The sequence below is a fragment of the Heterodontus francisci genome, chromosome 7 (genome assembly GCF_036365525.1).
Source record: "Heterodontus francisci isolate sHetFra1 chromosome 7, sHetFra1.hap1, whole genome shotgun sequence".
Taxonomy (NCBI): Eukaryota; Metazoa; Chordata; class Chondrichthyes; order Heterodontiformes; family Heterodontidae; genus Heterodontus; species Heterodontus francisci.
Genome location: NC_090377.1, coordinates 25679630 through 25692892, shown reverse-complemented (window position 1 = coordinate 25692892; position 13263 = coordinate 25679630). Strand labels below are relative to the sequence as shown.

General features: G+C 44.2%; 1 protein-coding gene across 9 annotated transcripts in view; it reads left to right on the top strand.

Annotated features, from left to right (window-relative positions):
- The window catches only part of clasp1a (cytoplasmic linker associated protein 1a), a 367909-nt gene that overhangs the window by 179582 nt on the left and 175064 nt on the right, over positions 1-13263 (top strand). For all 9 annotated transcript variants that reach the window (XM_068034903.1, XM_068034902.1, XM_068034909.1 and 6 more), the window contains exon 13: positions 12337-12472. In XM_068034903.1, the coding sequence (XP_067891004.1) occupies positions 12337-12472 (136 nt within the window). The remainder of the gene's footprint in view (positions 1-12336; positions 12473-13263) is intronic.

Sequence of the window (13263 nt, the reverse complement as noted above, 5' to 3'; positions counted from 1 at the left end):
ATATTACTTTAATAAGAGCTGTTTCAGTATTGTGGCCGGCGGTGGGGGAACCTGATTGGAGTGATTCAAACATGGACTTCTGGAAAAGGTGGGAACAGATTTGGGAGGTGGCAACATGTTCAAGGACTTTGGAGAGGAAAGGGTGGTTGGAGATGGGACAGTAGTGTAAGACATGCAACTTAAAAACAATTATTCATGAGTCTAGTGCTACTGAACTACAGATTCGACCCAATAAGGAAATAAATGCCAACACTGTTGTGTCTGTTGGAGTACCTTATGCTTTACTCTGTATGGCTTTCAAAAAAATTGAACATTCTATGCTGTACAACTCTATGACTCTATGCCCTACAAGATTAAAGATTACATGTAGGTTACATAGAATTCCAGTAAAATAGCACTAAAATCCTGGTTAGTATTGCTGTAAAATCATTGCTACACACAATACCCACAGACTCTCACCTAGTTTTTTTTTAATCTCACCAAATTCCTGCTGATCGATGGTCAGTCATTCAGGAGGGATCTTCTTCCAAGAGCTGTTGAGGCTATCTCGGCTGGAGTGCCAAATAAAGGAAAGGGGACCCCCTTATATCCAGGATTGACCCTCACTTTTCCCCTATGCACTATGTCATTGGGGCCAATTATGGGGGCTGGTCTTTCCCTGTATGATCAATCACTACGTGATCAATATCTTTTCCTATACCCCCATCTCCATGCTTGTACGACACGCGCCCACATTGCATTTGCTGAGGATTCAGACTCTAACAAAATAAATAATGACACTGACAAAGGTATAGGATTACAAAATTCTTGAACTAACTTTATTGAACTCTGCTTCAAAATCGCAAGAATATGAATAGCACACTGATAACTGATAGTCCTGCATGGTGGTGTTCACTTGTTTATCAACAAAACTCACACTGATCTCTTTCAATTCAGTTGTGTCCTCATATTTTATAAGAAGCTGAATCTTCCTAATCCACAGGACAACTGACCTGTCTTACTTTAAACTGAGATCAAAGGTTTACACATGCAGTTGTCCATTTGATATCCATAAAGCTGAATCTTTCATACAGTCCCCAGCCTTGCCGTTCAATCTCTTTAAATCAACCACAGAAAACTGGCAATTCCTCTCCAGCTCTCCACTTTAACTCAACCAGGAGACTAAAGGGTTCCATGTTCCCTGAATGATAGAAGCTTTTCTCTTACTCAGCCGAGCTGGTCCCCTCTAATCTCTATTCACACCTGGAGCGCTGGTCAGACGCCCAGGTGAAAAGATGTAACTTCTGACCCATTGGCCAATGGTCTGGATTAAAGTGAAGAACAAAGGAAGGTACGCCTTTCTTATACCCCTCTGTACATGTATTCAGAACCTGTGGCGATCAGGGATTGGTTACACCCTGCATGGTCAGCTCTGAGAGTGGTCAAGGGTGATGCTACCTCTCATGGATAGAGTCTCTAACATCATGCTAGTGATGAGGACAAAATTGAAGGCTTCTGTTTTCAACCATGCTGTGAATGTCTGTCCCTGTCTCAATCACCCAGGTGTCTTCCTTCACACTTATAAGGTTCCTTGCTCCCTTGACCATAATGATGACTATGGAACAAGAAGAAGTTACAAGATTCCCTTAATGAGGCATCCTGCCTGTGTTTTGATAATCATAGGTATTTGTACCATTGGAATGTTTGCAATGAGAACAGATCCCAAACCTGATTTCTTATAATTACTGGCTTTTGGTCATTTACTAACTATATCTTGTCTTAGGAATGCAGCACACAGTGAATTGCCCAGGTTTGCCTCACTATTTTTCACTCCCTTAACTGTTGGGCTCCCACAAAGATCAAGCTAGCAAATTCAACAGTGGCCAATTTGACTTAATATATCATGCTGTTTGCACGTTCTCATATCGTAACAGGCATAATTGTAGTCATAGTATGCAGCCGAAAACTGATCAGTTACATAGTCATTTCAGTTCATATTTACTGTAGTTTGTAAGGGCGGTGGGGTCAAGGGTTGGTTTTTTGGAGAGGTTGATGACGGCAGATTTAAAGGAGAGAGGGACAATAATTGAAGAGAGATAGTGGTTTACAATATCGGCTAACATGGGGACCAGGAGGGGAAGTTGGGTGATCAGGAGTTTAGTGGGAAAAGGATTGAGGGAACAGGGGTGGGTCTCGAGGACAAGATAAGCTCAGAGGGGCATGAGGGGAGAGGAAAGAAACTAGAGAAAGATGTGAGTTCAGGACTGGGGCAGGTGGGAAGCACTATAGGAAGTTTGGCCAGGTGGGCGAGTGGAAGGGAGGGATGCGGCAGAGGCAGCTGATTGGATAGTCTAGATCTAAGTGACAAAGAAGTCGATGAGCTCCTCATGCGTATTGTGGGAGGTGAGGGTGGAGGGGGACAGGGGAGAGGGGTTTAAGAAGACTTGGCAGTAGAGGAAAGAAGCTGAGGGTTATATTTGCGTTCCAGGATGTTCCTGGAATAGTGAGCAGTTTTAGCAAATGAGAGCATGACCTGATTGTGTTTAAATGCGGTTCTGGCAGCAGATGGCTAAACCGGTTGTGCACCATATCTTTTCAAGTCTGCGTCCCTTGGACTTAAGGGAGTGGAGATGAGGGCTGTACCGGGGGAATGGTCAGGGCAAGAGAGACTGATCTTTTTATTCGGGACTCGAGCATCAAAGGTGGAGGTGAGGGTGTTGTTGAGCAAATCAGTAGCTGCAGAAATGTTGTGGCGACAGAGGGCCAAAGGCTAGGTAGTTGAGATTTTGAAAGTCCAGTTGTAAGTGAACAGGAGAATAGTTTTTTTCGAGACAGATACAGATGAGGTAGGGTTGGGGCATGGAAGGGGGATTGTGGGTGGAGATTGATACAAGGAAGTGATCGGAGATGCCTTATCTGTAATTGATACAATGGGACTAGCAAGGCCACGTGAGATGGCAAGATCAAAGGGATGGCCATTAATGAGTTAGGGAGTTTACATGCTAGGCGAGATTTAGGGAGGATAAGATGGCAGTGAACTCAGAGGAGAGAGAACACAATAAGTTGAGATGGAGATTGAAATCACTGAATATGACAAGTTGATTGGTGCAGAGGCTGAGGGAGGAAAGCAGTAAAGGTATCTCGGTGATAACATTTTTATTGTACTTCAGAGGGCTGTAGAGAATGAAGATTTTGAAAGAAGGTGAGAGTGGTGGAACAAGCTGAAATGCTCAAAGGAGGAGAAAGTGCCAGAGGAGCTGGGGGGTGTTGCGGGTTCAAGCCAAGGTGTGATCTGGTGATGAGCACCACACGACCACTGTGACGGTCTTGGCGGGGCAGATGATGGAAGATGCCGCTAGGCGGGAGGCATCATTAAGTGGCAAGATATCATCACAACTTAGCCAGGTTTCCGTTAAGGCCATGATGTCAATGCAATCATCCGCGATAGGTTCACGGCTGGCAAGAGCCTTGTTCACAAGTGAACAGACATTCTGGAGGGAGATGCTTAGAGGGGTGGTGAGAGTTGATCCACTGGCAGAGTTCACAAGGTCAGCAGTGGGAGGGGTGAGTTGGACAGGAGAAGATTGGAAAGGTTAACCCCCAGCGGGCGCACTGCACAGGAAGGTTGAGAATGGTATAGGGCAATTGGGATTGCTGCTCATAATTGGCTAGCATCAAGTACCTCAAAGAGCCTATCGGAGGATGCCTGGAGAGACGGAGGGAACCTGTATGCTTATCAAATAATCTGCGAGGCCTGGACAACGTACGTCAGCCAAGAGCGACGTCTCAATTCATTCCATCTTCTCTGCCTCCGGAGAATCCTTGGCATCAGGTGGCAGGACCGTATCTCCAACACAGAAGTCCACAGAGGTGGCCAACAGCCCCAGCATATGCACCCTACTGAGCCAGCAGCGCTGGCGATGGCTTGGCCATGTGAGCCGCATGGAAGATGGCAGCACCCCCAAGGACACATTGTACTGCGAGCTCGTCACTGATATCAGACCCACCGGCCGTCCATGTCTCCGCTTTAAAGATGTCTGCAAATGCGACATGAAGTCCAGTGACAGTGATCACAAGTCGTGGGACGGCGCAGTGGTTAGCACCACAGCCTCACAGCTCCAGCAACCTGGGTTCAATTCTGGGTACTGCCTGTGTGGAGTTTGCAAGTTCTCCCTGTGTTTGCGTGGGTTTCCTCCGGATGCTCCGGTTTCCTCCCACATGCCAAAGACTTTCAGGTTGATAGGTAAATTGGCCATTAGCAATTGCCCCTAGTATAGGTAGGTGGTAGGGAAATATAGGGACAGGTGGGGATGTGGTAGGAATATGGAATTAGTGTAGGATTAGTATAAATGGGTGGTTGATGGTCAGCACAGACTCGGTGGGCCGAAGGGCCTGTTTCAGTGCTGTATCTCTAAACTAGATTGCCAGTGATAGCCAGAGCTGGCGGGCAGCCATAAAGGCGGGGCTAAAGTGTGGCGAGTCAAAGAGACTTCGCTGTTGGCAGAAGCGCAAGGAGAGAGCCAACTGTGCAACAGCCCCGACAGCCAATTTTATCTGCAGCACCTGTGGAAGAGTCTGTCACTCTAGAATTGGCCTTTATAGCTACTCCAGGCGCTGCTTCACAAACCACTGACCACCTCCAGGTGCTTACCCATTGTCTCTCGAGACAAGGAGGCCAAAGAAGGGGCGAGAGCAAGAAGGTAGAGGGGTACTGAAGGGTTGGGGTAGGGAATTGGGATGGCAGAATATCTGCGAGTGGAGAAGTGAAAGGCATGACCATAGAAGAGAGTCTAGGAGGGGTAAAAAGAAAAAAGAAGTTAATGAGAGAGCAAAAGTGGAAATAGATTGATGGGCTTGGGTTAAATTTATTTTACAGATCTGGTTGTGCAAACAAGGCAGATATAGTTTGTTACATTTGTAAACCATAGTTTATTTCTCACCTCATTTCGAGTTTTCCCTCAGCCTTTGTGTTAAGTGAAACCCCATAATTTATCCGTTCCACTCTCCATCTTGGCTTCTTTTACTCTTTATCCTCTGAATTCATTGTCCTTCCCTTCACCTTCAAGTTTTCCACCACTATTCCAGGCACTCACTCAACCTAGCCATTTACTGTGGCCTCTGTGTATTCTTGTGGTCTCTTCCCCCTGAGGTAATCTATAACCATTGCTTTGTGTCCTTGAGCACTCATCTCCCTATCTACTTCCAACCCTATTTTTCTCTCGCTCTCCTGAACACCAAATCATCTGCAACCGCAGTTTCAAATTTCCAACTGTTCAGCCTTTGGTCCTTCATTGATTTGCTCGACCTTCCTTTGATTCCACCATTGCCCCTGTCTTGAGCAAGACCTTCACTGTCTCCCACGTGTGCAGCCACCATCTTTGCTTCCCAAGACTAAAGGGATGGCCTTGAGCTTATCTGATGCACTACTAGCTTTGTCATCATCACCAAATCGCACAGGACCACATCAAGCTTTTTCAGACTTCACTCTCCTCTGCTGAATCTACCCACGACTCTAGGATCACCTGAGAAGGCATAGATAACTCTAGCTTTTCTTCACTACCAACTGCCTCCTTAAACCACTTGTTCCTATTACTCCTATTCTTACTTCCAACATCAAGATTAAAGAGCTTTTGAATTTTTTTGTCACTGAGGACATTCACTGTCCAGTCAACTGGCTCTGCCGCTTCTACCTCTTTGGTCTCGCATCTAAGTTCTAAATTGGAGTAAGGCCAATTTGAATAAACTGAGAAGTGATTTAGTAAGTGGACTGAAAACAGCTACTTGATGACAAATCTGTGTCAGAACAGTGGAAGGCATTCAAAGGGGAGATTCAGGAGGTTCAGAGTAAACATGTTCCCACAAAAAAGGGTGGGATGGCCAGATTTAGAGCCCCGTGGATGTCAAGGACCTTACAGGGTATGATGCGGCAGAAAAGGAAAGGTTATGTCCGACACCGACAACTCAATACTACAGGAAGCTCCGAGGAGTGTAGAAAGTGGAGGGGTGAAATCAAAAAGGAAATTAGGAAAGCAAACCGAGGGCATGGAAGAATATTGGCAAGTAACATCAAGGAGAACCCAACGATGTTTATCAATACATTAAGAGTAAGGATAACTAAGGAAAGAGTAGGGCCCATAAAAGATGAAAAAGGTAATCTATGTGTGGAGGTAGAAGATGTGGGTATGGTTCTTAATGAATACTTTGCTACTGTCTTCATTAAAGAGGGGGTCGATGCAGGCATTGTAGTTAAAGGGGGAGTGTGAAGTATTGGATGTGATGAACATAGAGAGAAAGGAAGTATTAAGGGTATAAGAGGAAGTATTAAATATTAAGTATTAAGCATCCTTGAAAGTGGATAAATCACCAGGACCAGTTGAAGTGTACGCCTGACTGTTAAAAGAAGCCATGGAGGAAATAGTGGAAGGTCTGACCATTTTTCAATCCTCACTAGATACAGGTGTGGTGCTGGAGGATTGGAGGTCTGCTAACGTTGTACTCTTTGTTTAAAAAGAGAGTGAGGGATAGACTGAATAATTACAGGCCAGTCAGTCTAAAGCCTGGTTACCCGACCCGAACCCAACTAGACCTGACTACATGTGTCTGGTTCGGGTCGGGTCAAAATTCCGAGTCTAGCATTCGGGCTCGGGTCGGGTGGGGCTGGACACTGCTTCCAGGAAGTCATAGGGTCAGGCTTACCCACGATTCCCCACAACACCAGCTGCAGGAATAGCCTGCTGCCGGAACAGATGAAGGAGATTCGGGTCGGGTCGTGCAAACAAATTAAAGGGCTTGGGTTGGGTTGGGCCCGGGTCTGGTTTTAATTTTATACCCGAGCCAGGCTTTAACTCAGTCTAACCTCAGTAGTGGGCAAATTATTGGAATCAATTCTAAGACAGGATAAACTGTCACTTTGAAAAGCACAGATTAATCAAGGATAGTCAGCATGGATTTATGAAGGGAAGATCGTGTCTGACTAACTTCTCAGAATCTCAGAGTTGTTACAGTGCAGAAGGAAGCCATTCGGCCGATCGTGTCTGCCCCGGCTCTGAGAAATTCACCTAATACCATTTGCCCTGCCTTCTCCCCGTAATCCTGCATATTCTTCCTTTTCAAATAACAGTCTAATTCTATTTTGAATTCCTTGATTGAACCTGCTTCCACCACGCTCTCAGGCAGTGTATTCCACATCCTAACAACTCACTGCGTGAAGAAGTTTTTCCTCATGCCGCTTTTGCTTTTTTTCCCAATCACTTTAAATCTGTGCCCTCTCGTTCTTGATTCTTTTTGAATACCTCCATCAAATCTCCTCTCTGCCTTCTCCTCCAAGGAAAACCCCGTCCCAACTGCTCTAATCTGTCTTCATACCTGAAGTTCCTCATCCCTGGAGCCATTCTTTTGAATCTTTTCTGTACTCTCTCTAATGCCTTCGCATCTTTCCGAAAGTGCAGCGCCCAGCACTGGACACAGCACTCCAGCTGAGTCTGAACTAGTGTCTTGCACAAGTTTAACATAACCTCCTTGCTTTTGTATGCTATGCCCCTATTAATGAAGCCCAGGATACTGTATACGTTGTTAACCAAGCTTTCAACCTTCAATGACTTATGCACAAACACCCCTAGGTCCTCTGCTCTTGCACCCCCTTTAGAGTTGTGCACTTTTGTTATATTATCTCTCCATGTTCTTCCTACCAAATGAATGACTTCACATTTCTCCGCATTGAACTTCATCTGCCACATGTCCGCCCATTTTCCCAACTTGCTTATGTTCTTTTGAAGTTCTACACTATCCACCTCACAGTTCACAATTGTTCTAAGTTTCGTATCATCTGCAAATATTGAAATTGTGCCCTATACATCAAAGTCTAGGTCATTAATATATATCAAGAAGAGCAAGGGTCCCAACACTGACCCCTGGGGAACTCCACGACGAACCTTCCTCTAGCTCGAAAAACATCCATTAACCACTACTCTCTGTTTCCTGTCACTCAGCCAATTTCGTATCCATGTTGCTACTGTCCCTTTTATTCCATGAGCTATAACTTTGCTCAGGAGTCTGTTGTGCGGCACTGTAACAAATGCCTTTTGCAAGTCCATGTACACCACGTCAACGGCATTGCCCTCATCAACCCCTCTTTAAAATACTCCAAGTTAGTTAAACATGATTTTTCCTTAATGAATCTGTGCTGGCTTTTCCTTAATTAACCTGCATTTGTCCATGTGACTATTAATTTGGCTCCAAATTATTATTTCTAGAAGTTTCCCCACCACTGAAGTTAAACTAACTGGCCCACAGTTGCTGGGCTTATCTTTACAAACTTTTTTGAACAAGGGTGTAACATTTGCCATTCTTCATTCCTCTGGCACCACCCCTGAGCCTAAGGAAAATTATGGTCAGTGCCTCGGCAACTTCCACTCTCACTTCTCTTGGTATCCGTGGATGCATCTGATCCAGCTCTAGTGCTATATAAACTTTAACTATAGCAGCATATCTAATACCACCTCCCATCAATTTTAGATCCTTCTAGTGTATTAATTACCTCCACTTTCACTGTGGCATGGGTAGCATCTTCTTCCTTGGTAAAGACAGATGCAAAGTATCCATTTAATACCTCAGCTATTCCCCCTGCCTCCATGTGTAAATCTCCCTTTTGGTCCCTAATCGGCCCTACTCCACCTTTTACTATTTATATACCTATAGAAAACTTTGGAATTCCCTTTTATGTTAGTCTCTTTTCATACTCTCTCTGCTTTTCTCATTTGCCTTTTCACTTTACCTCTGAGCCTTTGATATTCAGCCTGGTTCTCCATTATATTATCTCCCCGACATCTGTCATAAGCACGCTTTTTCTTCATCTTCATTTCTATCTTTTTTGTCATTCAGGGAACTCTGGATTTATTTGCCCTACCTTTCCCCTTCAAGGGAATATACCGTGACTGTGCCCATTGTTCAGCTACTGTTTTTCCTTCCAACCTTCGATTCCAGTTTATTCAGCCCAGATCCATTCTTACCCCATTGAAGTTGGCTTTCTCCCAGTTAATTATTATAACTTGATTGAATTTTTTGAGGAAGTAACAAGGAGGATTGATAAGAGTAGTGTAGTAGATGTGGTCAACATGGATTTTAGTAAGGCTTTTGACAAGATCCCACATGATGGACTGTTGAAAAAAAAAATGCCCAAGGGATCCAGGGGAAGGTAGCAAGCTGGATTCAACAGAGTGTTTTTGCGACTGGAAGGCTATTTCCAGTGGAGTTCCGCAGGGCTCAGTACTGGGTCCCTTGCTTTTTGTGATAATATATTAACGATTTGGATGTAAATGTAGGGGAAATGATCAAGAAGTTTGCAGACAACACAACAATTGGCCACATGGTTGAGAGCAAGGAGGATAGCTGCACACTGCAAGGAAGATACCTATGTGGGCAGAAAAGTAGCAAATGGAATTTAACCCAGAGCAGTGTGAGGTGATGCATTTGGGGAGGTCAAACAAGGCAAAGGAATACACAATAAATGGGAGGATACTGAGAGATAGAGGAAGTAAGTATTTACAAGAATGTTGCCAGGGCTTGAAAGTTGCAGCACTGAGGAAAGATTGGATAGGCTGGGGTTATTTTCCTTCGAACAGAGGAGGCTGAGGAGTGACTTACTTGAGGTGTACAGAATTACGACGGGCCTAGATAGAGTAGGCAGGAAGGACATCTTTCCCCCAACGGAGAAGTCCATTACCGGGGGCACAGATTTAAGGTGATTGGTAGAAAGATTAGAGGGGACATGAGGAAAAACATTTTTATTCAGAGGGTGGTGGGTGTCTGGAATTCACTGCTTGGATCAATGGAGGCAGAAACCCTCAACTCATTTAAAAGATACCTGAGCCTGCACCTGAAGTGCTTTAACTGGCAAGGCTATAGACCAGGTGGGATTAGATTGGTTGGCTAGTTTTTTTCCGGCTGGCCTGGACACGACGGGCTGAATGGCCTCCTTCTGTGCCGTAATTTTTCTATGGTTCTGTGATGAGGGACCTTTGGAGGAAATGTCCACAGATCCCTGAAGGTAGTAGGACAGGTTTATAAGGTGGTTAAGAAGGCATATGAAATCCTTTCCTTTATTAGCTGAGGCATAGAATATAAGAGCAGGGAGGTTATGCTGGAACTATATAAAACATTAGTTTTGCATTAGGCTGCAACTTGAGTACTATATGCAGTTCTGGTCACCTCACTACAGAAAGGATGTAATTACACTAGAGAGGGTACAGAGGAGATTTACGAGGATGTTGCCAGGACAGGAAAATTGCAGCAATGAGGAAAGATTAGATAGGCTGGGGTTGTTCTCCTTGGAACAGAGGAGGCTGAGCGGAGATTTGATTGAGATGTACAAAATTGTGAGCGTCCTGGAGTGGATGGGAAGGGCCTATTTCCCTTAGCAGAGAGTTCAGGTCAGTGGCTAAGGGGCTTAGATTTAGAGTGAATGGTAGAAGGGTTAGAGGGATGATGAAAATTTGTTTCACCCAGAGGATGGTGGGGGGTCTGAAAATCACTGACTGAAAGGGTGGTAGAGGCCGAAAACCTCATCTCATTTAAAAGGTGCATGGATGTGCACTGAAGTGCTGTAACCTGCAGGGCTACGGACCAAATGCTGGCTAGCTCTTTTTTCGACTGGCGCAGCCACGATGGGCCAAGTGGCCTTTTTCTGTGCTGTAAATTTTTTATGATTCTTGATTAACCCCATGGTCACCTCATCCATGAGATGCACCACCTGTTCCGTTGACCTAATTCCAAAAAAACTACTGACCATCCAGATTCCCTTCCTCTTGGTGTCTCCAGGAGGGAATTACTTTGGTTCACATAAGCCAAAATGTTACTGTTGCATCTTGTGGGGATTGACATCCTTTTCCTGCTGGACAGCGATGCTCATGATCCGGTGCAACTTTGAAGTTCTAGAATTCCAGGGAATTACTTATATTATCAACATTATGATGGCTGAATGAAGATTGATCCATCAAATAAAATCGCTTAGTTGGTTCTTTTTCAAATGGCAAGACTCTTGTAGGCTGCTTTTTCATTAGGACAACTAGGAATATCTTCTCTCGTTTAATGCGTCAGCCTCGGTAGCGCACTCGCCTTTAAGTCAGAATGCCATGAGTTCAAGCCCTATTTGTATGAGACCTGCCTAGGCTGGCACTGCAATGCAACAACTGAGGGAGCATTTTGAACCATCTCCCCTTGTCGATGGTAATGCCATTGAATGTCGAATCTTCCACAATCAACATTCTGAGGGGTACCATTAACCAGAAACTAATTTGGACCAGTATTATAAATACTGTGGCTACAAGAGCAGGTCAGAGCTGGGAATTCTGCGGCAAGTAGCTCACTTCCTGACTTCCCAAAGCCTGTTCACCATCTACAAGGTGCAAGTCAGGAGTGTGATGGAATACGCTCCACTTGCTTGGATAGGTCCAGGTCCAACAAGACTGAAGAAGTGTGATGTCATCCAGGACAAAGCAGCCCACTTGATCGGCACCCCATCTACCACTTTCAACATTCACTCCTTCCACCACCGATGCACAATGGCAGCAGTGTGTACCATATACAATATGCACTGCTGCAACTCACCAGGGCTCCTTTGACAGTACCTTCCAAAGCCGTGACCTCTGCCACCTGGAAGGACAAGGGCAGCAGTTGCATGGGAACACTACCATATGCAAGTTTCCCTCCAAGCCACACAGCATCCTGACTTGGAACTGTATCATCGTTCCTTCACTATCACTGGATCAAAATCCTGGAATTCCCTTCCTAACAGCACTGCGGGAGTACCCGCATCAGATGAACTGCAGCGGTTCGAGAAGGCAGCTCACCACCACCCTCTGAAGGGCAATTAGGGATGGGCAATAAATGCTGGCCTTGCCAGTGATACCCACGTCCCATGGAATGAATTAAAACAAAAGTGATCTCATGGAACTATTTGAGGAAGAATAGGTTCATTCTCCCGATGTCCATTTTCTGTGTGTCTGTCTGTCTGTGAAGTACCTTGGGTTGTGTGTTAAGGTTAAAAGCACAACATACATTCATCTTGCTGAAAGAACCATAAAGACATGCACAAAATCTTTCTTACAATGCAATAATGCAGTGGTGTTAACAATACACCCTCCTTAGGGACACAGGATGTCCTCAATACAGTGAGTGGCACTGCTAGAGATCTGCTTATAAAACAAAATGCTAATTTAAAAAAAAAGAAAAATGTTTCCAATGGTGTTTGCTTTTATTGGAACCTTTATTTCTATTCCTTTTTATTTGTAGTTGGAGATCTATTGCTGAAGTCGCTTCAGATGCTTGAGCCTAAAGCCTACTTATCTACCTTTTCTCTAGGCATCTCTCATCTGTTCTGGGAAACCGTTTTGATCATGGCGCAGAAGCCATTATGCCAACACTATTCAATCTTGTTCCTAATAGTGCCAAAATCATAGCCACATCTGGTATAGCAGCTATAAGATTAATTATTCGAGTAAGTATACAAAATATGTACCTCTTTCTGTATCATTACCAGATTTTTTTTCCCCCTTCAAAATTGCACCATTTCAGGGAGGGTTCGCTTTCCAACAGCTGACATGTTCTTTTAGTGAATGAAATAAATTGTCCCAAATAAATTTTAGGAGCAAAGCTTTGTTCCTTGCTACTCCAAGCTACAAACTTCCCGTTCAGTGTTTGTGTTTGTTTTGCATTTCTTTTGAAACCACATCTCCTCGTGATAGGGCAGTATTTTATTTGCACTAGTGTAGCCATGAATTGCACCCATAAAATTCTATCTGTTCTTGGGAATTTCTGGTCTGCCATTGTGGTTGCTCAGCAGCAATCTAGTGATCAGTTGTATCCTAGGTGTTAATTTCTTTCAAAGTAATGCAGTGATTGCATTAAATAAATAAAATTGTAACCAGAGTTATTCTCTGAGATGTTAGATTGTTTTCAGCTGTTCTGGAGAAACAAATTACCTCCTTTTTAAGTAAGCAGTTGTGTTCTGAATTCTAGTTATTCATCAGTAGGTAGCTTGCTTTTTCCTAGCAGTCAAATTAGGAACTATTGAAATTCTCCAAAAATTGTTTTAAAATTGCTCTGTGATAAATGTTTGTTTTTAACATTGTGTGTCTGAAATATTAATCTACCAAAATGAATTCGATTGAGGCTGGGTGTCAGAATGCTCCCTTGATAGCTTAAGTTAATTGAGAAAGTGGGTGGCAAATCCAAGTTCTGAGTTCTGGTCTGCTAAGTTAGCTGATCTTAGGAGGGAAAGGAATGGGG